This window comes from Lethenteron reissneri, chromosome 39, assembly GCF_015708825.2.
Source record: "Lethenteron reissneri isolate LAM-NWPU_2019-01 chromosome 39, ASM1570882v1, whole genome shotgun sequence".
Classification (NCBI taxonomy): Eukaryota; Metazoa; Chordata; class Hyperoartia; order Petromyzontiformes; family Petromyzontidae; genus Lethenteron; species Lethenteron reissneri.
In genome coordinates, this window is record NC_083817.1 from 7,179,766 (window position 1) to 7,200,977 (window position 21,212).

Below are 21,212 nucleotides of genomic sequence, written 5' to 3' on the forward strand. Positions count from 1 at the left end.
GTAATACCTGGTTGTAGATTTGACACGGTTTGGAGGTTTTGGTGTAGGAGAGGCTTTCTTGCAACAGAAACAGATCCTACACATTGCATCAAGTAATCGTTTTGTTTCGATGTAAAGCTTTCGTGACTGCAGGGATTCATCTTCTTGGTTCTTTCGGTAAAGTCACGTAGAAGGGAAGTAATAAAATAATAAAAATAAAACATAATAAAATAATTCTCATGATGTTTCGGCCACAACACAAGCAGCCTTCTTCAGGTGGAGAACAGGTCTGTCAAGTAGACAGAGTCTGAATGGCACGCTCCAGGCTTAAGGCGACTATTTCTGCTGATATGGAGGAGCGAAGAGCGTCTTTACAAAATAATTTGCATATCAAGAGGAATTTAGCATATTTATGGGAAATGCAGATATGCGATTAGCACTACTTGTGAAATGCGTAGGAGTTTTGGCGAGGGGTTTAAAGTCATTATGCCCGTGCATTATGCAGGATTAGCAGCATCAAAGGGAGGGAGTAAGGTTATAATTAATAAAGGGAAGGAATGTTAATAATATGGCGCCGCAGCAACTAATATGCTTATAGACTATCGTTTTGTCCCAACTGGCAAAGACTATAGCTCAGGGGCCGTCCATAAATGACGTCACGCATTTGTGACGATGTGTGACGAGGGGGGGGGTGAGAAATGTGACGTCACATCAAAATGCACAACTTTAAATAAATATAGACAACACGTTCTACTTAATTAAATATACTTTTTCATAAATGTTTTCTCCTACAACATCAGAGTGCAGCGCCACATTAAATACGCACTACCATGAAAATGGTTTAAAGCGATTTGAAGCATGTTTTATTTGGGGGGGGGGGGGGGCAGAGCTTTATGATGTCATATTTGAGGGGGGTTTGACTTTTTGTGACGCCGTGTGACGAGGAGGGAGGGTCAAAAATCGTCCAAAATCGCGTGACGTCATTTATGGACGGCCCCTCAACGAAGTGGCTGATGTAGAAATACATAGCAACCAAATCTTCTAAACGCATGTTTCTAAACGCACGTCTTTGGATGAAAAACTGAAGGGCCCAGAGACAAATCGACGTAACCACAGGCAGAGCATGCAAACTCCAAATATACAGCAGGCATAATGGTCGGGATCGAACCCACGACCTCCTGTATACCAGTCGAGGTAGTTAACATCTCGCCACCGTTCGTTTCTAACTATCTGGCCTCTCTGTGTGAGGTGAAGAAGAGACATTTCTCGAAACGTCACCTTTTAGAAACGTTTCCTTTTGCGGCAGTGCCAGTGATGAATACGTTCAGTTTTTTTGTTCGAAATGTATACACCATTGTCACATGCAGTCTCACAAAATAATAATATGTCTATTTCAACATTCCCATTACTTGGTACACATAATTCGAATGATGTGCTTTATTGTGTGGTTTCTCTGGTACTTGCATTACACCGTGCATGCATGGGGGAATTTAATTGGAGGGGTCATACCATTTCATACAAGAGGGGTGACAACGTGAAAAAAAATATGATTTTGGTGTATATTAGCCATCACAGCGACACCCTACAAATAAATGTGATTTGGCCAAGGACTCTAATGCATTCTTTGGTTCTTTCGGTAAAGTCACGTATAAAGGAAAAATAATAAATTAAATAATAGCATACGACGTTTCGATTGCAACACAAGCAATCATCATCAGGTATAATGAAATAGCGACATAAAATCTAACCAGAAAAAATTATAGACAGACCACCCCACAGAGACGATCACCCCTCTCTGTACCTGTGTTGCCCGCTCTGTGTATCTTGGTGATATCTGTCTGCTTATATGTCTGTCTATAATTTTTTCTGGTTAGATTTTATGTCGCTATTTCATTATACCTGATGATGATTGCTTGTGTTGCAATCCGAAACGTCGTATGCGATTATTTAATTTATTATTTTTTCTTTATACGTGACTTTACCGAAAGAACCAAAGAATAATTCCTGCAGTCACGAAAACTCCAAAGTTAAGATTGACTCTAATGCATGCTTTCTTGCATTCAGTATTTTGGACAGCTATTAAAAAACGTACTGTAAATTATGTTTTTTTTTTCAGTAATTACATTTGCTGTGTTGTAACAATACTGTATTGTGATTCAGTGTCTAAAGTTTACATTGATGCATGAATATCGTTGTACTGTCAGTGATCTTGAACACAAGCTCCATCAACTTGAAGTAGTATGCAGAGATACTGACCTCACAGGTACAATGCACATGTCTAGAGTGTAAATCAAGTTACCTGTATCCATATCAAAGAACAAGTATAATTTATTTATCCCTCTAATCAACTGTACACCTCATGTCTCTGCTGGCTGTTAACATAATTGACATCCCTTTGCTGTATGAAAGCCACCCCACACACCGTGTTGAATATTGGGTTGTTTACCCATACTTCACCATGATGGCCAGTGCAGATTGAAGACGTTAGGGGTGGGGTGGCGAGGTGTTAATTACATCGCCTGGTATACAGGAGGCCGTGGGTTCGATCCCGACCCTGACGCTTGTTATATTTGGAGTTTGTGTGTTCTCCCCGTGGTAAGGATTTTCCCCCGGGTCCTCCGGTTTTTCCCTCCACATTTAGAATCAACATACATTTAGAGTATTTGGATGCTATATATTGCCACATGATAAGCCACTTCGTTGAGCTATCGTTTGTGGCCAGGTCGCTTTTGAAAAAGACCTACATAGCTCAGTGGGCCTTATCTGGTCATTTAATAAAATGAATGTATTGTGGTCAGGAATTGAATTCCCATGGATGGGTTCCACAGTGCAGTGCAGTGCACAAACGGCTTCTTTACTGCTTGACTAAGCAATGAAGATTTATAAATCATTACTCATCTTTAACCATGCAGCTCGAATTATTGTTTCTCATAAAACAATTTGCATTCATGGTGTCGCTCAAGTTAACAGTTAAGTGCAAAGTCAGTGTGAACAATAAAGCAACTCACGAAGCATGAAATGACCGAGATGCTAAATTATGTATGATGCCATATTGTTGGTGTAATTATTTTGTGGAAATAAAATATTCATAGTTAAACATAACTTCTAGCCATTATTTATGAATTTTAATGACATTTGCACAAGAGCACAATCCCGTTTTGATTATCGTGACTAAACCCGTGACCTTTTTCACGTCAACTCTTAGACTTTCAACCGTCAGATGGGTGGACAGGTGCCTCACTAGTAGCACGTGGAGATACAAGTCTTTCTTGCAGTAACGGAGCTATCGAGTACGCAGGTAATTGCAATTGCATCGGGGCAAATGGACCGGCCAGGCCCTGATACCATGCTACAAAGGGGATGGAAATTGGACAGCCCCCCCCCCCCCGCCGCCCCCCCAATTTAATTCCTTGCACCAGGGTCCATACCTCAATACGCCGCTGGGTATACATATATAGTTGTATGAACGAATCCATTAAAACAAGCAAGGAGAGGTCACATAATTCAGTACATTAGGTGAAGAGCAATGCAGAGATGTGCACTTTTTATTGTTAGATATATAATGATTTTCATGATTCTATTTATAGTGACTAACGGTCCAACCTTTCTTGCAAAGGGTCACCATTTGGGAATTCGTAATCTTCAACCTCGTTTTTCATGATGCAATTACGTGCAATGATATATTAAATGGTTTTTTTTCAGTCTTCTGAATACTCATTATTTTCCTAATCGTTTTACACAGTTTTGTGTATTCTGCCTTTAAAATCACTGTTGGTAACGATGTCAACCATCTTCTTGGTTCTTTCGGTAAAGTCACGTAGAATGAAAACAATAAAAATAATAAAATAAAACATAATAAAATAATTCTCACGACGTTTCGGCCACAACGCAAGCAGCCGTCATCAGCCGTCATCAAGTAAAGACCAGGTCTATCGGGGATGACGGCTGCTTGCGTTGTGGCCGAAACGTCGTGAGAAATATTTTATTATGTTTTATTTTATTATTTTTATTGTTTCCATTCTACGTGACTTTACCGAAAGAACCAAGAAGATGAATCCCTGCAGTCACGAAAGCTTTAAATCGAGATGTCAACCATATTTGTAAAAATTAGTTCTCACAACGTTTAAACTAGGCAATTCGTCTATATGCTGTAGTGGACGCATGAAATGACCTAGGACTAAATTTATCTCATTAGATATTGGAAACTAAGTAGGTTTGAGCCTGAACATTGCTATGATTGGCACTCACCATGCATAACACGGGTGCACAGTGCACCCCCCGTAAGTGTAACGTTTTAGGTGTTAATGTGTTATTTTCCACGATGCTACATGTACCGGCAAATGCGTACCGATAACTTTTGTCTTTCAGAAAAAAATTCATGATTGTGTGGCATTTTTACGCTTTAGTGGTGCAGCGTAGTTGGCATAGGCTCTGGTGCAACAAATAAAATGGGGGTCCCCTGTTCAATTTCACTCTCCCTTTACATCGTCTGGCCAGACGGCCCGGTGCAGTTGCACTGCCTGTACACTCGATAGCTACATCACTGATATGCTCCAATGTCTACGCTTCCCCCGCCTTCGCCCAATGTGCACAGACCAACACGGTGAAGTATAGTGAAATTACCCCCACCCCCCTACGACCCACACAGCGTGTTGAGGCCCTCAACAAGCGGTGAAATGGCACAGTGGCGATACGTTGTATGTGCACACGCACGAAAGGACATGTAAACACGAGATTATTCACGCAGAGAAAATATTGTGACGACTCAATTACTCCCATATTCTTAGGTTTTTCGGTAAAGTCACGTAGGTAAAACATTAAAATTAATAAAAGTAAAATAAAATAAAAATCACGACGTTTCGGAGGCAACACAAGCTTCCGTCTTCAGGAGGAACTGTCACTGCCACGACAGCTGTATCAAGTAAATGAGAGATTGCAGGAGCTACCACTCCGTTTATAAACAGAATCCTTGCAGTCACGAAAGCTTCAAATCTAGAATCAATTACTCCCACTTAACTTGAACATCTCCCACTTTCCAACTCACGTTGCTACATTCCAACCCCCCCCCCACTCCCAAACACCCCCCGCAAATTGACATCTGTACCAGACCTCGATTTTCCATTTTTTATTTTAAACATAGACTTCAAATGAAGATTAATCTTTCCATGTTTCCTTGGTAACATTTGTGTTTTATGTATTTATATGTATTTATATATAAAATTCGAGCTGTTATTTCCCAGAAAAATATGGCAGAAAACTGGCATCCATTAAATCCACTTATGAGCCCAATTTTCGTGTCAAAGAAAAGGTTTCACCCTTGATGATAAATGCCTCGCTTGCCGAGATTCATAAGAACGTGCATTGCCCTTGACGTTTTGGTGCTAGGATGCAGCAATCAATATTCCTCACTATATTGAGCATCGTGGATGCATGCTGCTGTGGTGTAATGGACAGTGCTCTGGACTCGTTCCAGAGGTCCACGGTTCAAGTTGATTTATTTCACCAGGTGATAACTCAAGCGATCAGGAGGAGGTCCCATTGTCCAAGAATGACCTGGGAATCCAGCGGCTGGCCAGATTTAGAATCCAGCGGCCATCCTGTTTTATACAACACCGTCTGCTTCACCACGTTCAATATTCTGTGACGTTATTCGCAAGAGGTCATTGTGTGCTGGCGTCATGATTGCGACTAAGCACCGGCCCAAAGGCCCAATGTTCCAAGCGACCATCAATAAATATCACTATTTATGGTTTAATAGATAAACGGTGTTTGTTTTGTTTATTATATTAAACACCTCATTTGAGACCCAAACATCGTACATTGTGGCTTTGGCATTCTTCGAAGACATTCGTGTAACCATCATCCGCATCAGGTCATCAACATGCCACTGCATACATCTTCCTAAGTGGAAAATTAAAGACAAACGCCCGCGGGACTGTGGCCATGCAACCAAAACTATGGATCATATAGTAATCCATTGCAGTCTGCATTCCTTCAACGGAGAAGGAACAGTAAAACTACACGAATTCTCTCCAAAAGCCCTCTCGTGCCTAGCAGACATTGGCATTTAGCTCCTGAAAATATCGTCTTCGTACTCAAGTATAGAATCGATAAAAGTAAAATACTTTCTTGAGTTGAACAAGTTTTTCAAAAATTCGCGTACAGTATTGACAAGGGACTGCGAAATAACTGTTTTATATACATAGTGTAAAAAAAAATGTTCCTGGGTAGTAGGTGTTATTTTCAAAAGCAAAGTTTGTGGGGGGAAATAGCCATTTTCTATACTTTTGAGGCATAAGCAATTAGAAAATAACACTTATGACCCAGGAACAAAAATCGTGTTACATAGTGAATTATGAATCATTTTGACCATCCAACGTTCAATAGATTTTTGTTAACGCAGCAATGTTGTGCATTTTATCCAAGCAACATAAGTTAGGGTTTTTCTTTTCTGTATAATCTCCAATTGCATTAGGATGTTAAGTGCACAGATGCCATACAAGCTAAACGAGCAGATGCTAAACTTATGCTCATAAAGAGCTATTTTATAACTGTGAATTCAGACAATTTAAACAAATGAAAAATTCCCCCAAAGCATCACAATGATTATGATAAATATAATGGCTCAGAAACTATCGGTTTGCCTCGAGACAGATGCCATACTTGGCACAGACATCATTAGAGCACTCCTGCTAGAATAATTAGCACCACACCGCACCATCGTTGATGATTCTTGCAAAATCACGGCCGATCTGGCAGCAGACAGAAGCTGAATGAATAGTTGTACAGTAGTTGTATGGATGCTATTAGCCCAAACCTTTGCAATAGACAATATGTTAATGGAGGCACTTGCAGGATTATGTAGCCAGGGGCGTTTCTGATAGAATTGCTGTATAATCGCCGACAGTTCCACTGCTGGATGAATGCCTCCCCATATCTGTCACCAGGGTTGATTGAGGATAACACTATGTAACACAATTTTTGTTCCTGGGTAGTAAGTGTTATTTCGTATTTGCTTATGCCTAAAAAGTACAGAAAATTGCTGTTATTCCCCACAAACTTTTCTTTTGTGACCAGTACAGTGATATTTTGAAATGTACCTATTTTCAATGAGAAACGGGCGAATTTGTGTCTTTTCGTTCACGTAAAGTCAGAAAACAACAACATATGAATCAAAATTAACCTGTATTTATACTTAAGTAAAAAGCAAAGTTTGTCGGGAATAATAGCCATTTTCTGTACTTTTTAGGCATAAGCAATTAGAAAAAAACATTTACGACCAAGGAACAAAAAACATTGTTACACGGGGTAATAATTAACCACACTTGTGAGTGCAAGTTGGTGAAGGGCCACACTATGAGCCTGCAGCATAACAAAAGGCGGCTTATTTACTTCCACCATCTACATTACAAGGCCTCAGTTTGAACTCCAATCGTTGCTCGGGGTACACAACGCTACCTCCCATCCCACACGCCGCCCCCACACTCACCATGCCCCCTCCCCCCATCCCCCCGCGACGATATAATTACTCGTCACAGCTACCTCTGAGACACACTTTAGCGGTTGTGCTTTTCGCGAAGTTGTCCCCAACTGAAGAAGGACGCTTGTGTTGCGCCTGAAACGTCGTGATTTAATTTATTTTATTTTTTTACCTACGTGACTTTACCGAAAAAAACAAAGTATGATTCGTTGTAAGTCCCGAAAACTTCAAATCTAGAACTATGAGCCTGGTGACCTGAGATCAATTCTGTCACGGCTAACATTAGTGAATAACATCTGAACCAGTTCAGTATTCTCCCTTTCCCAACCCATACTCACGAGTATAAAGTATGGCCAAACAATCCCCATGATGGAGAATGCATGGGGAGCCTTTCGTCCAGCTGTGGAATCAGGGCAGTAAATAAACACATTTCTAGGGACATTATGTAAAAGCTATCGTTAATCAATATTTCCATATATCTCGCTAATGGGCTAATTGTAGCCAAATTAATTCTAACGTTGGATATGCTGATGACCACGAAGCAAATTATATGTATGACACACTCACCAACCAACAGGTGCAGTAAGCAAGCATGACCCAAGATGGCGATTTCAGATAAACGACAATGTCCATCCATGCCACAAACAAGATTAATGTGTGCGACTGTGGTCATGGGCCATTTAAATTCACATTTCCCGAATGACACATTTGAAGACGGTGGGTGAGTGGATATGTGAGTGAACGATTTTTCAAAGCACTAAATCATAGACAAAGCAATTACACTAAAGTATTATACTATTTTTATTTTACCAGGTAAGGCCCACTGAGGGAAACAGATATTTTTCATAAGTGACCTGGCCACAAATGGTAGTTGAACGAAGTGGCTTATAACGTGGTAATTTATAACAGCCAAATAAAGCATGTTTATAAATGTGGAGGGGAAAACTGGAGGACCCGAAGAAAAATGCATACGGAGAACATGCAAACTCCAAATATACAAGCACCAGGGTCGGGATCGAACCCACGACTTCGTTTATACCAGGCAAGGTAGTTTACATCTCGCCACCAATTAGTGATAACAATTACAATTGAATTTCTAACGGTTCTTCTTTCATATGCCATATAAAATCGTGAATCTGTCTGTCTGTCTATCTGTGTGTCTGTGTGTCGCCGGACCATACGCACTTTCATTGGACGGCGGTTGCCCCTGGCAACGGGTAGCGACGCCTTCGCCGCTTTCATTGGACGGTGGTTGCCCCTGGCAACGCCTAGCGACGCCTTCGCCGCGGGGTGAACGCCATTTTTTATTCCCGTTAAAAATAGGCGCACGCATTAACACGCGACTCTGACGTAAATTCATCACAGTTTCACGTCCTCTTCACTCCCCTCCCACCCCAATGTGTTCAATTACTATTATAGGCTCCGTAGATAATAAAATAATAGCGATTAGACAGTATTATTGTAGCGCGGGGGGGGGGGGGGGGGGACGCCACCCGTACCCTGCCTCTGCCGGGTGGGCAATTTAGGCGAGGCCGGAGGCTCTGCACGCTACTAGGCCTCGACACCCACCACGCGACTCTGAGGTAAATTCATCAAAGTTTCACGTACTCTTCACTCCCCCCCCACCACAATGTGTGCAATTAATATTACTTTTACACCCAACACGCCAAGAATCTATTCTTTTAATGCTGACTGTACAAATAGTCATTAAGCTGGGTGAGCGTACTGCCAGTTTATAATGTAGACTGTAGCCTGCTTATTAAGCTCGGTGAGCGTACTGCCACTCTATCATGTAGACTCTAGCCTGCTTATGAAGCTGAGTGGGTGTACTGGCAGTCTATCATGTAGACTGTAGCCTGTTTATTATAATCGATTCTTTAAATGTTCTTTGTACAAATAGTCATTAAGCTGGTTGAGCGTACTGGCCGTCTATAATGTAGACTGTAGCCTGCTTATTCAGCTGGGTGGGTGTACTGCCAGTCTATCATGTACACTGTAGTCTGGTTATGAAGTAAAGTTAGTCAATTTGTAACACGTACGCTTTCGCAAACATTATTCATAAACAACGTTCGGACCTGGCCCTCCCCTAGGTCAACTCAGCCTCAAACGAGTAACTGCTGTCGTGTGTGAACATCGTCACTGGGGAGACAAAGGCGGCCGGGCGTGGTGAATCCAAGTACCCGGGCGAAGCCGGGTAGTAAAGCTAGTATGCCATATAAAAGAACACAGGTTCAGATGACGTGGATTGTTTTGATCCAATATGGAACGCAGGGCCAACTGGTATCTCGAACAAGCAGGACCCGACGTGATTAGTATTGCCTGCCCCGCAATAAAGGCAGATTATTTGCTTTGTACAAGTGGATCGGGTATTCGTTCCAGCTGTCTTTACAGTTAATTTACATTGCACATGTAATACTGTATGGAATTCATGGAACATCCAGCTGCGCTTTCAACATAGTTTTATACAATTTGAAAAATGTGTTCACTTAGTAACATAATCGAACCTCTGCGAATTTAATTGAATCATTAAGGTAACATATTTTAAGCAGATTATATTGGTGTCTGTATATTATAAATGTTGTGCATTTGAGTAGCACATTCTTTTTTAATGTAAAGCTCTTTGAGACGTATATATTGATGTGAAGTTTGTGATTTCTATAAATATTGATTTAATTAAAGTGATGTTTTTCCAATTGAAATGTTGTCTTTCAATTGTCAAATATACGTTTTTATATATTTACATATACACTAACGTTACAATTGTCATTAGCCATATAAACCACCTATCACTGTGCTGTATACGCATCAGTTAAATAATAATACGAATCTTGATTTGCAGCTTTCGTGACTGCAAGGATCCATACTCTTTGGTTCTTTCGGTAAAGTCACGTAGGTAGAAAAATAAAATAAATCACGACGTTTGGGCTACACCCATTTCAAACCTTTTAAAACAGTCTGCCTCAACAGCAGACCATGGTTTTCCCACCTGATGACGGACGCTTGTGTTGTGCCCGAAACGTCGTGATTTATTTTATTTTATACCTACGTGACTTTACCGAAAGAACCAAAGAGTAATAATAAGAAGTTATGGAATTATAGTAATCAGTTATGCATCATTTTAACGCGTATCCCACAAGGTTTGCTTTAACAATACAGGAAAACAAAGTTCATCTTATACGAATCCGGCACTGCTAATCTACTCGAGGGTAAGTTCTGCAATGAGCATGGTGAGCAACATATGCATATATAAATTAATCTAAAGTCTGAAGGTCGTAGATCATTACATACAGTGAATCGCCAACGGGAGGAACCGTCCATTCTGTTGTTTTTTTACTCTGCTTTATATTTGCCGAGTTATTGTACTTTGTGGAAACGTTATTGTACGTTGTGTATATGTTATTGTACTATTTGTGTATGTGTTTTTGTACTATTTGTGTATATGTTATTGTACTATTATTGTATACGTTATTGTACTATTTGTGTATATGGTATTGTACTATGTGTATATGGTATTGCACTTTGTGTATATGTTATTATACTATGTGTAAATGTTATTGTACTATTTGTGTAAAAGTTATTGTACTATTTGTGTAAATGTTATTGTACTATTTGTGTAAATGTTATTGTACTATTTGTGTAAATGTTATTGTACTATTTGTGTAAATGTTATTGTACTATTTGTGTAAATGTTATTGCTTTTGTCATTTTGGTGACCCAGGCAACTCGTGAAAATGAGATTTTTGATTTCCTCACCTGGTTAAACAACATAGACTTGAAACTCAGTTTTTATTTTAAGTCAGCTCACTAATGAGTCAGTCTTACCAGCTTTGCTTAAAAGACATACACATACAATGTTTGGGTGTTTTTATGTTTCAATTTAACAATAAGGAGTGGGAGTGTAGCAGCTAGCATGCTGCGGCATGAACCTGACCACCCCGGTTCGATTCCTGCTCACGGCCAACACCAATGACGATTATCTGAACCGGTTGTGGGCCTCCCTTAGGTCGACTCAGCCTCAAATGAGTACCTGGTGCGATGTGTAACATCTCCACTGGGGAGACAAAGGCGGCCGGGCGTGGTGTTGGCCACCCACCCCCTTCGTGTGCCGTGCCGGCAATCGGTGCTAGCTAACGGAAAATGGCTCGCACAAACAAAATCAAATTAGCGCTTATCACCATAAATGTATATATTGTTTTTAAGTCGGCTCTAAATACGCACACCATTGGCAACAAAACGTGGAATGATATTGCCCCCTGCTGTTAACATTCAGCAGTTTCACAATAACTATGCCCCTGCGCAATACAGAACACACATTGGACTGCATGAAGTACATAACACATTCCTGCGGAGGGAGCTGGTAGGAACGTTGGGTTGCTCGATCAATGGCCTGCAGGGTCAACGGCGGCGTGGTGTATTCCGCAAATATGGCCGACTGTGAGGGCGGGCACAAGCCGGCGTGAGTAGGTTAAACGTTGAGTTTTATAAGGGCACCACGGGGTGACCAGCCCCTCCCCACCCAGCCCCTTCCCACCCTCCCCACCCAGCCCCACGCCTCCCATTTTTGGATGCACGACGGACGGACGGACACAATAATCCCCTGTGGGCTGGTGTAACCAGGTGGTTCCTACCAGTATAAAGCACGGGATAGTAGTGTAGTAATCATCTTTGTAGTTAGCGCACTGCACTGTGAACCCCAGCTTCCCGAGTTTGATTCCTGGCTATGGATAACGTCTGTGGCGAATGATGTCCCACCCGGTCCTGGGAACCCCCCCCCCCAAACCATTCATCATCCCACGTACCAGCGTGAAGTATAGTCAAATAACACCCATTATCGGAACGGTACGAGAAGCCCTTCTTCCAACGGTGGGTTGACAAGTCGCTGGAGATACATCATATAATATAACCACAATAAGGTGGGTCAGGCAATATCAACCATGGTCAATCCACTGCTGGATGACGCCCCGCCCCCCCCCCCAAAGCCACATCGTATCTCTCACAATCCAGCGACGGAACATTCCACTGGATCTTATTTCATCGATCCAAACTATTGGTTGCGGGGGGCGAAAACCAATCTTACGTTCCATTCCTTGGCATTCACTCCGGAATCATTCTCGACCATCGTCCATCAACACCGTTCAGCGACGGAGTCCCTGCCCAAGCAACACCACCACCGATACTTTTCGCGAGTTTTAATATCATAAACCCGCGCTCTCATCCGCGTTCCTCTCTTTGTCTCTGAATGTAATTCCCAAGTGTGCTGCATATTTCCATGTTTTTGCGCTGTTTTGTTAAGAAAATGTTTTTTCTACGAATGATCATGTGTCATTAGCAGGAGACAATTTCTAATCAGTGTGCACGACCGACTTGCTTACCTGTCGTGACTGCGGGTGATTTACCGGAGCAGTAGGGTGCAGAATGTCTATTGATAACCTTTTTTTTTAATTCAGCTTTATTGGGGGTAAGTTGAATCGAGGATCCAATGCGGAAAGACTATACATGTACGCACTATTGCACATTAAACACTTGGCACCCACACATTACAGGCTGGATTGAAGACTTCAGAGATTTCAGAAGGGGGGCGTGGGGGGGGGGGTCCACACGGAATAACTGATCAGTAAAAGTAAGCTGCGGTACACGTTGAACTTGAACGCCGAACATGCCTAATACGACGACACCAAAACATTAAGGCAAATAAAGACCAATGCTAGGTCACAGTAAAAATACAATACATTTGGCTCATTTTTAATAAACATACATACACACATATACTAATGTCTAAATATTATTACTGTTTTTTTTTACAATCAGTAGGCAAACAAAACATAAAACCGTTGTAATTGTTTTATACTTTTAAATAAATAAGCAGACTTTTCACCGATACTGCATTTGGCTCTTTTATAACTTCTAACGTACTTATAACATTACTCGTTTTCTGAAATTCAATATATGTCTTAATTACAATATTTTGCTTTCTGTATATTCAAACATATATGCTCAATGACACTGTTTTCTGAGAATGCACTTTATAAGCTTCATGTGATATTGCCTCCTACATAACCCATCTCTCTGGCAACCGTTCAGGACACTAATTAGCAAGCAGGTAACAATGCAACTCTCTGCGATTCGATGAATTGTCATTATTATTCATCATCGCAGTTCGATTTAAGGACCGATTATTATTTTCTCCTTTTTGACATCTCTATTGTATTGTTTCACATTTCATGATCTCATTCATAAGTTACCTTTTGTCCTCGATGTAACATTAGCATATCGTTTGCATATCACGTCCATAAATTGTACATTCTTTTTTACAGTCCGATGGGTATATCGTGGGTCGGGTTGCCGCCCGTCCTGATTTTTCGAGGATCGTATTCTCATCGAGGTAGCGATCTTGGGAAATCTGTAAGTCTTCCCAGGCCATTTAAATCCCACGCATTTGTCAGTTGTGTAATGATCCACCTCTCCAGACAATGCATTTGCATGGAGCAATCCCCCTTGTGGTATTGCGAGATCGTCCTCTTCCCATGGTTGTCCTGGTGTTTTGTACCTCAGAGGTTGCAACCCCGAATTGTGAGCATAAGACTCTATTTTCGTCCAAGGGCCAGAGCTGATATCGGTACCACTCATGGCAGGAAAACTTTAGTAGTGCCAATTCTTTAATATGACTCAAAGGAGTGGGTTATTTGTTCACCCAGTAATTTCAAGTGGTTATCATATCGATTAACTATTATTGGCCACATCAAGACATTGAAACCACTAAAGTACCACCAAGTGAAACATCATATAGTATTTCAAACCCGGTTTTGAACCGGGTGACCTTTTGCGTGTTCGTGGAAAGGAATGACCGCGACGAATAACCATTACAAGGCAGTGAAATAACTGGTCGGGGCACATGGACTCATTTAATCGATACCATCGTTACATCACCGACCAGTTAATCAGTGGACTAGCGAGTGGGCAGCGAATACAACCACAAGTAAATTTGCCTCCGAGCGTTCTCTTTCCACCCTGAACAGTTCAGTTTCAGGGTTTAACCAAGCCAAGAGGTTATAATACCTGCTAACAGTGGGTCCGAGCGAAATACTAACACGAATCTGGTCTGCACAAAACACGTCACCTTTGCCAGTGAGCCACATGTGGTGGTCTGTGTATATATATATATTTACTTTCTTCTGGGATCATTAAACTCGGAGCCAGTCGTAAAAATCCAGACAAAGTGATCCAGCGTGCGTTTTTTTCTACGTTGGACATGACAGGTGTTGCCAATTGAGGCAATTGCAAGGAACTAAGAGTGCTGTTTTCAGCTCAATTCAATCGGCTGTTCCTGGCACAATCAAACTTTGGGAAAGCCAGCCGTTCGATAATTCCATATTAAATACGGCCATCTGGATGTCATGCCTGGAAGCCTTGCACTGCTGCGAATTACTGCTTGAGTCTATTACACGGGGAGTGGCTCAACCCCACATCTCATGGACAAAGCAGTCCCATCTTTGCACGTGGACGATCACGTGCACACCTTTCCTCAATCCATTGCTGGATAAGGGCCTCCCCACGCCACCATGTGATCGGGTCGTGGTAAAGTATGGTCACATATCTCCCATGCAGGTCAGTACATATTGGTGAAGAGGTGGGAGGGGGGGCAAGATCGGTTCAGATACCACTCGGTACTGGGAATTTAACTTAGGTTGCCGGGTTCATAGTGCAGTGCTCTGGTCAGGACGAATTAAGGCAGGAAGGATATACGTAGGAGCAGAGTAGAGCACAACAGTGGAGTTGGCTGCACTGCCCTCTGCTGACTGCAACATCACCCCACAGCAGCCTATAACGCCTGTGCGATGGAACAGGAACTAGCATCGACTATTAATCTGGGTGACGGTCATATTATATATTTGTTGATTTCCTGGCTTAAGAAAACGAACCGTGATTGGCCCCCAAAGTTTGCAATTTGTCCATCCCTGATATGAGCAACGCACATCACTTTAGGTCGAGTTTGGCAGTTGTATTAAGAGTTTACGAGGTTAAGTCTGTAATGGCAGGAGTATCTGAGTCACTGAGGTTAGATATGCTTTATGCACATATGCATTGTTTTTTGTATATAATGGTATGCATGTATGTATGTATCGCCTTGCGCGCAACATGTGCTGACATCACAAGCCAAAAAAAGACATCAGCACACACCAGTAAGAAAACATCTTTCTGGTCTCATTAGACTCCAAAATGAGATTCAGCTTAACCTGACAGCAAGCCGATGTGAGGTTCTAATTAAACTGGTAAAAGCACATCTTTGACTTTGTACGATTATAAATTTTACACATTCCAACTCGGCTGAAATGCTTTACAAACACCAATTAAATCTGTGCCCACCAGATCTCTCACCTATTATACCAAGCTATTTAAAAAGCTATAAATACTGCACAGCTGACGCGAGTGACGAAATCTCACAATTATAAATTCACTCTAGAGTAATGATTTTAGACATTTCTTTTGGTGGCATGTGAGTCACAAGCCACCCCCCCCCCTCTACCCACCCCTTGCCACCAAATCATTTAAAACACAGTTACCATGATAAGGGCAAGGGTTTGGGGAAGGGACACAGATCATCATTCTGAGCAGTCAGGGGAAGGTGAATCTCAGTATTGTTACAAGATGGGGTGTTTTTTTTTAATTAGGGTTGCCGCCATACCCTCACACTACGATGCATCGTACACGATACATGAGCCACGAGAGGGGCGTCGTCCGTTTTGTAAAATATCGTGATTATCGTTGCTCATGTGACTTAAAAAAAAAGATTTAATGGCCTGACAAGCACACATTTATGAAATAACAAGCACTGTAATTGAATTTCATCTAAATAAAATAGCTATTACCAATTCAGCATCAGAATCTTTATTTAGACTGGAGGAATCAATCTAAACGAAATTAGTGCTTTGCAAAATAATTTTCCGGTAGAAACTGACGACTCGGCGGTTACGAATTAACTTTTACGTACTCTTTATTCCTGCCGGAAGTGCAGCGAAGAAGAAAAGCAAGACAAGGTTCAACGCCGAGTACAATTACAAAGTTACGGGAAACTGATATCGCGACGACCGTCGTCGTGTCGCTGAAATTGATACCGTCTCGTGAAAAAGTGATATCGCGGCAACCCCTAGCGTTCTCATTTTCCCGCTGGCATATCTCTGTGCACCCCCTGGAGGCTTCTCAACAGCCGCAGGCCTGGGAGGACTGCGGAAGGCTGTCTGTGAGGCGCGTGCCCTGCTTGCTTCCGGCGGCGCCAGCCCCCGCGGCGGCGCCGTCTCCGTCCAGACTCTCGGACATCTTCTCGCAGATCACGTCCACCAGCCGCTCGAACGTCTGCTTCACGTTGATGTTGTCCTTGGCGCTCGTCTCGAAAAACTCGAACCCTGCGTCATCACGGGGCACGTTTGAAGCAGTGTTAATTCATCCAGAAATGTTTTTTTTCTTCATCAGTCTCGTCCAGTGGTTCCCAACCTCTTCGGACCCGCACGGACCACTGTGAACCTTTCAAGGATCGTTTTTTTGAGGACCACCATACAACAGCAACAACATTTTTTTCCAAGTTAAAATAACTCTAAAAGTACTGTAAATGCCCGATTAAAAAGCGAAAAAAACAATGAGTCATGAATGCAATCTCGCAGTAAAAAAAAAGTGTTTTTGTGACAAAAATATAGTATTTACACTATGAGATCTCTTTTACCAGTGGCAAAATATAGTAGCAGGTTTTTACCCTTTTAAACTGGTACAAAACTGACACCTTTATTCAAGGCATCAATGTTTGCAATAACCACAACACAAGTAGTCAAAAAAGCAAACAAAAAGAAGCAACTCTGATAATGATAATAAGGACAGTGCATATTATTATCATTATCAGAGTTGCTTCTTTTTGTTTGCTTTTTTGACTACTTGTGTTGTGGTTATTGCAAACATGATGCCTTGAATAAAGGTGTCAGTTTTGTACCAGTTTAAAAGGGTAAAAACCTACTACTAAAAATATAGTAGTACTCTATCAGTAACGGTCCTGCCGACCACTTCCCTGGATCAGGCGGCCAGCCAGGGATATTTGGCCCACAGCTTGGGAACCACTAATTTATTCGAGGACAGCCTGTGAGAATTTTGACCAAGTCTCCGTCTGTGGATTCCATCTAGTTGACTTAAAGCGGTTAAGCATTCAGTCCACCCTTCATTATTAAATGTCTGTGTGAGGGGTATGCGATGTCACTACCACCTCCCCCACAATATTACTTGGTCAGCCACTCGGTGAACTCAGAAAAATATATTTTATACACACTAGTAGAGGACCCCGTTGCATTAGAAAATAAGAGACAGCTGTCAATATCATAATCCTCTCACAATCCTGTACTCAGAGCACTGCAAGTGATCAGTAATGGCATAAGATGCAATATAATGTCGTAAAATGCCAACATAACTTGTATTTTTTTTATTTAAAGCTTTCGTGACTGCAGGGATTCATATTCTTGGTTCTTTCGGTAAAACAATGATATTTTTATTATTTTATTATTTCCCTTCTACGTGACTTTACCGAAAGAACCAAGAATATAACTTGTATTGTGATGTTCATTCAAATTCTCTGAGATTTGCAGAATATTCTAGTTAAATAATTACATTAATAGGAGACCAAATTGAAACGTGAGAGTGATTTAAAATTAGCCACGTCAGTCTTGTGTATTCGTTGCTCCCACCTTTTCTGTGTCACTATCTATTTGTATTATTAGAGTATTATTATCACAGTATTATTATTATTACATCTTCCGAATTTCTTCTGCTCTTCAAATTCAACGTTTATTTGTTACACGGAAAATCCCGTGTAGCCAGTTACCCAGCTAGTTCTGGTGGCAACAGCTCACAGCCACGAACAACAACAAAGTTATTTGTTGGGGTGGAGAGGAGTCCAGCCAGCAGCCAGCCAGGATTATTTTTATGATAATAGGGTTTTTCCCCTTTTTTCTGGCAACAAAACTGAAACCTTTTTACAAGGATTCATGTCTGCATTAACCACAATACTTGCAGTTAAAATGCTAACAAAAAACATACTATTATAATATATGCATTGTCCTTGAAACTGATTGGTAAAGAAAGCCATCCCTTGGTGTGGACCAATCAGTTTTCAAGGACAATGCATATATTATCACAGCATGTGATAATATATTTTAACTGCAAGTATTGTGGTTAATGCAGACATGAATCCTTGTAAAAAGGTTTCAGTTTTGTTGCCATAAAAAAGGGGAAAAACCCTATTATTATATTTTGGTACTGGCAAAAGAGGTCTAATTATGTAGATTATTTTTAATTGTAGTATGATAGAGCCAATTGCCATCTTAGGTGTATTACTGTCACTAATAATGTTACTAAATTATCTTACCCCACATTTGCATTCAGTCAGTCATGCTTTGGACTTTGGTTGTAGTCTGTCATCGTGCTCGATAATTTTTTGTCCACTAAGTCATTGTTGCCGAAAACATGAAAAAACCTCTTCATTTATGAATATTTTCATCATAGTTTGCATCTTTTAAAAAGAAATACCACTCGTTTGAATGTCAAAATAAATAATAAAAATCCCAAAAGGAATAACAAAAAAACCTACGAATTGAACTTCATCTATTACTCTTTAAGGCAAGAGTAAATATGAGGGATCAAATTGTGCATTCAATCAATATATACTGTCTTTTATAAGCACACAACCGTTTTCCAAGAAGTGAAAATACAAACGAATGATTACATTTTATTCTTGGAAGAAATTACATTTATCCTAAACCCAAAAATTATTTTCTGAAATGCTTACTGCAGCCGAAAATAAGTAAACTATTGTATTTAACCACGAAAACTACTGGAAGCTGCGAAAATTTTAGAAGATGTTACAAGAGCTCACAACAGACAATTTTCTCACATAATACGCACAAAATATCCACTTATTCTTCCTACACCATCTGCGCTCAGTCCACATGGGGCACCTGAATTTCTGGCTAAATCTGGAACAGGGCACAGCTGGTGGTGGGGGAACTGTTGGACAGTTACCATGGGCTTCCGAATTTTTTTCCACAACAAAGAGCAGGTGAGCTGTTCGCCAGCCTTCTCGGCGAACGCGCGCATTTTTCGCAGACTGATCGCGTGCGTGTACGTATGCACGCTGGACTTCTTTCGGACTGTACGTAGCCAACCGTGCTAATTGGCGGCGCGTGAGAAGAACAACAAACTAATCACAAAAATCAGTTTTAAAGAAATGAGTTTTCAATCTAGATTTAAAAGTGCATAACTCCAGTGACTTCAAAATATCAGACGAGCATCCCAAAGGGCCCGCAGAAACACATCTGAAAGTGCGAGATGCGGTAACCGTCTTTGTTCGATGGCTAACCAAAAAGCCGCCGCTGCAAGGATGACCGGAGTTCGCGTCATGGTCAATGCTCCTTGACGAGATCAACAAAGTAGTGTGGTTCATGTGTGGCGAGCGCTTGTGCGAGAGGGGGCCACCGTGAGCAACGGCGAGAGCGTGTACGCACCCAGCTGCTCTGCGAGCTGTCGGCCCTGCTCGGTGGGAACCATGCGGTCGTCCTCCATGTCGCACTTGTTCCCCACGAGCACGACCTGGGCGTTGTCCCACGAGTAAGTCTTGATCTGCGTGGACCTGGGATTAAGGGGGAAGGGGGGCAACCAGATATCTCAGGAGTCATCCCCACTCCGCAATTCTGCTTAATATTATTGTCATCGTCATCACAATTTCAACTTGTAACGCGGCGCCCGCCGCACAATATTTTCGCTCTCTCTCAAAGAGAGACAACGACTCGGAGGAGTGATGAACCACAGACGAGCGGGAAAGCGAGCCACGCCACCATGAGTCGGCGCCAAATTACCCCCCCCACCCCCAAGCTCTGCGGTAATCTTTAAATTAAGGGTGTCATCGGGCATTTCATGGGCGTTTACATGTGGAAGGAAACCACGGTACCGCGAGAAAATCTGCACGTGCGCGGGGGCAATAGGTTTTAAGACCTGAGACCTGTTCTTCACCTGAGGACGGCTGCTTGCGTTGTGGCCGAAACATCGTGAGAATTATTTTATTATGTTGTATTTTTATTATTTTATTATGTCCCTTCTACGTGACTTTACCAAAAGAACCAAGAAGATGAATCCCTGCAGTCACGAAAGTTTTAAATCGAAAAATTAAGGGTGTCATCGGCCATTTCATGGGCGTTTACATGTGGAAGGAAACCACAGTACCGCGAGAAAATCTGCGCGTGCGCGGGGGCAATAGTCTAACCCATAGATGGAACAGGGAAAGTATTTTTCCCTGCCACCTTCTCCTTGCAATCCAGGGAATATTAAGGATGAGGAGTTGCATTTATTTGGTGCTCGAGTGCCTCGATGCTACCACGTTGTAATTTGTTAGCAACCCACACTCGCAATCCAGAAGTCGCCAGTTCGATTCCATTTCCCGGTTCAACAGTTGACACAATGGTGAAAGTTTCTTAAATCTCCCGCACCGCCACTATCCACCCAGCAGTATTAATGGGTACACGACAGTTAATTAGTATGTCACACGCAGGTGGGGCGAAGTGTAGGCACTCATACCTTTTCCAAGGTCTCTGCCAGTGTGGAAGAGTAGGCGGAAAACATTTTCTAGTGCTAACAAGCAATTGCACGGCTAAGCATTTAACTCAACCATTCCAATATGTTGCTGTAGTGTGCTTAGCAAAGGTGACCCCCCATGGCAGCTGTCTCTGTG

The 21,212-nt window shown here is 41.8% G+C and overlaps 1 protein-coding gene across 1 annotated transcript in view; it reads right to left on the reverse strand.

Moving 5' to 3' along the window:
* Positions 1-13,030: 13,030 nt before the first annotated feature.
* LOC133352084 (ras-related protein Rab-3C-like) overlaps positions 13,031-21,212 on the reverse strand; it is a 30,244-nt gene continuing 22,062 nt past the window's right edge. The window contains exons 4-5 of the mRNA XM_061567832.1: positions 19,993-20,117; positions 13,031-16,860 (exon numbers count right to left, since the gene is read on the reverse strand). Of these exons, the coding sequence (XP_061423816.1) occupies positions 16,658-16,860; positions 19,993-20,117 (328 nt within the window). The 3' untranslated portion in view covers positions 13,031-16,657. The remainder of the gene's footprint in view (positions 16,861-19,992; positions 20,118-21,212) is intronic.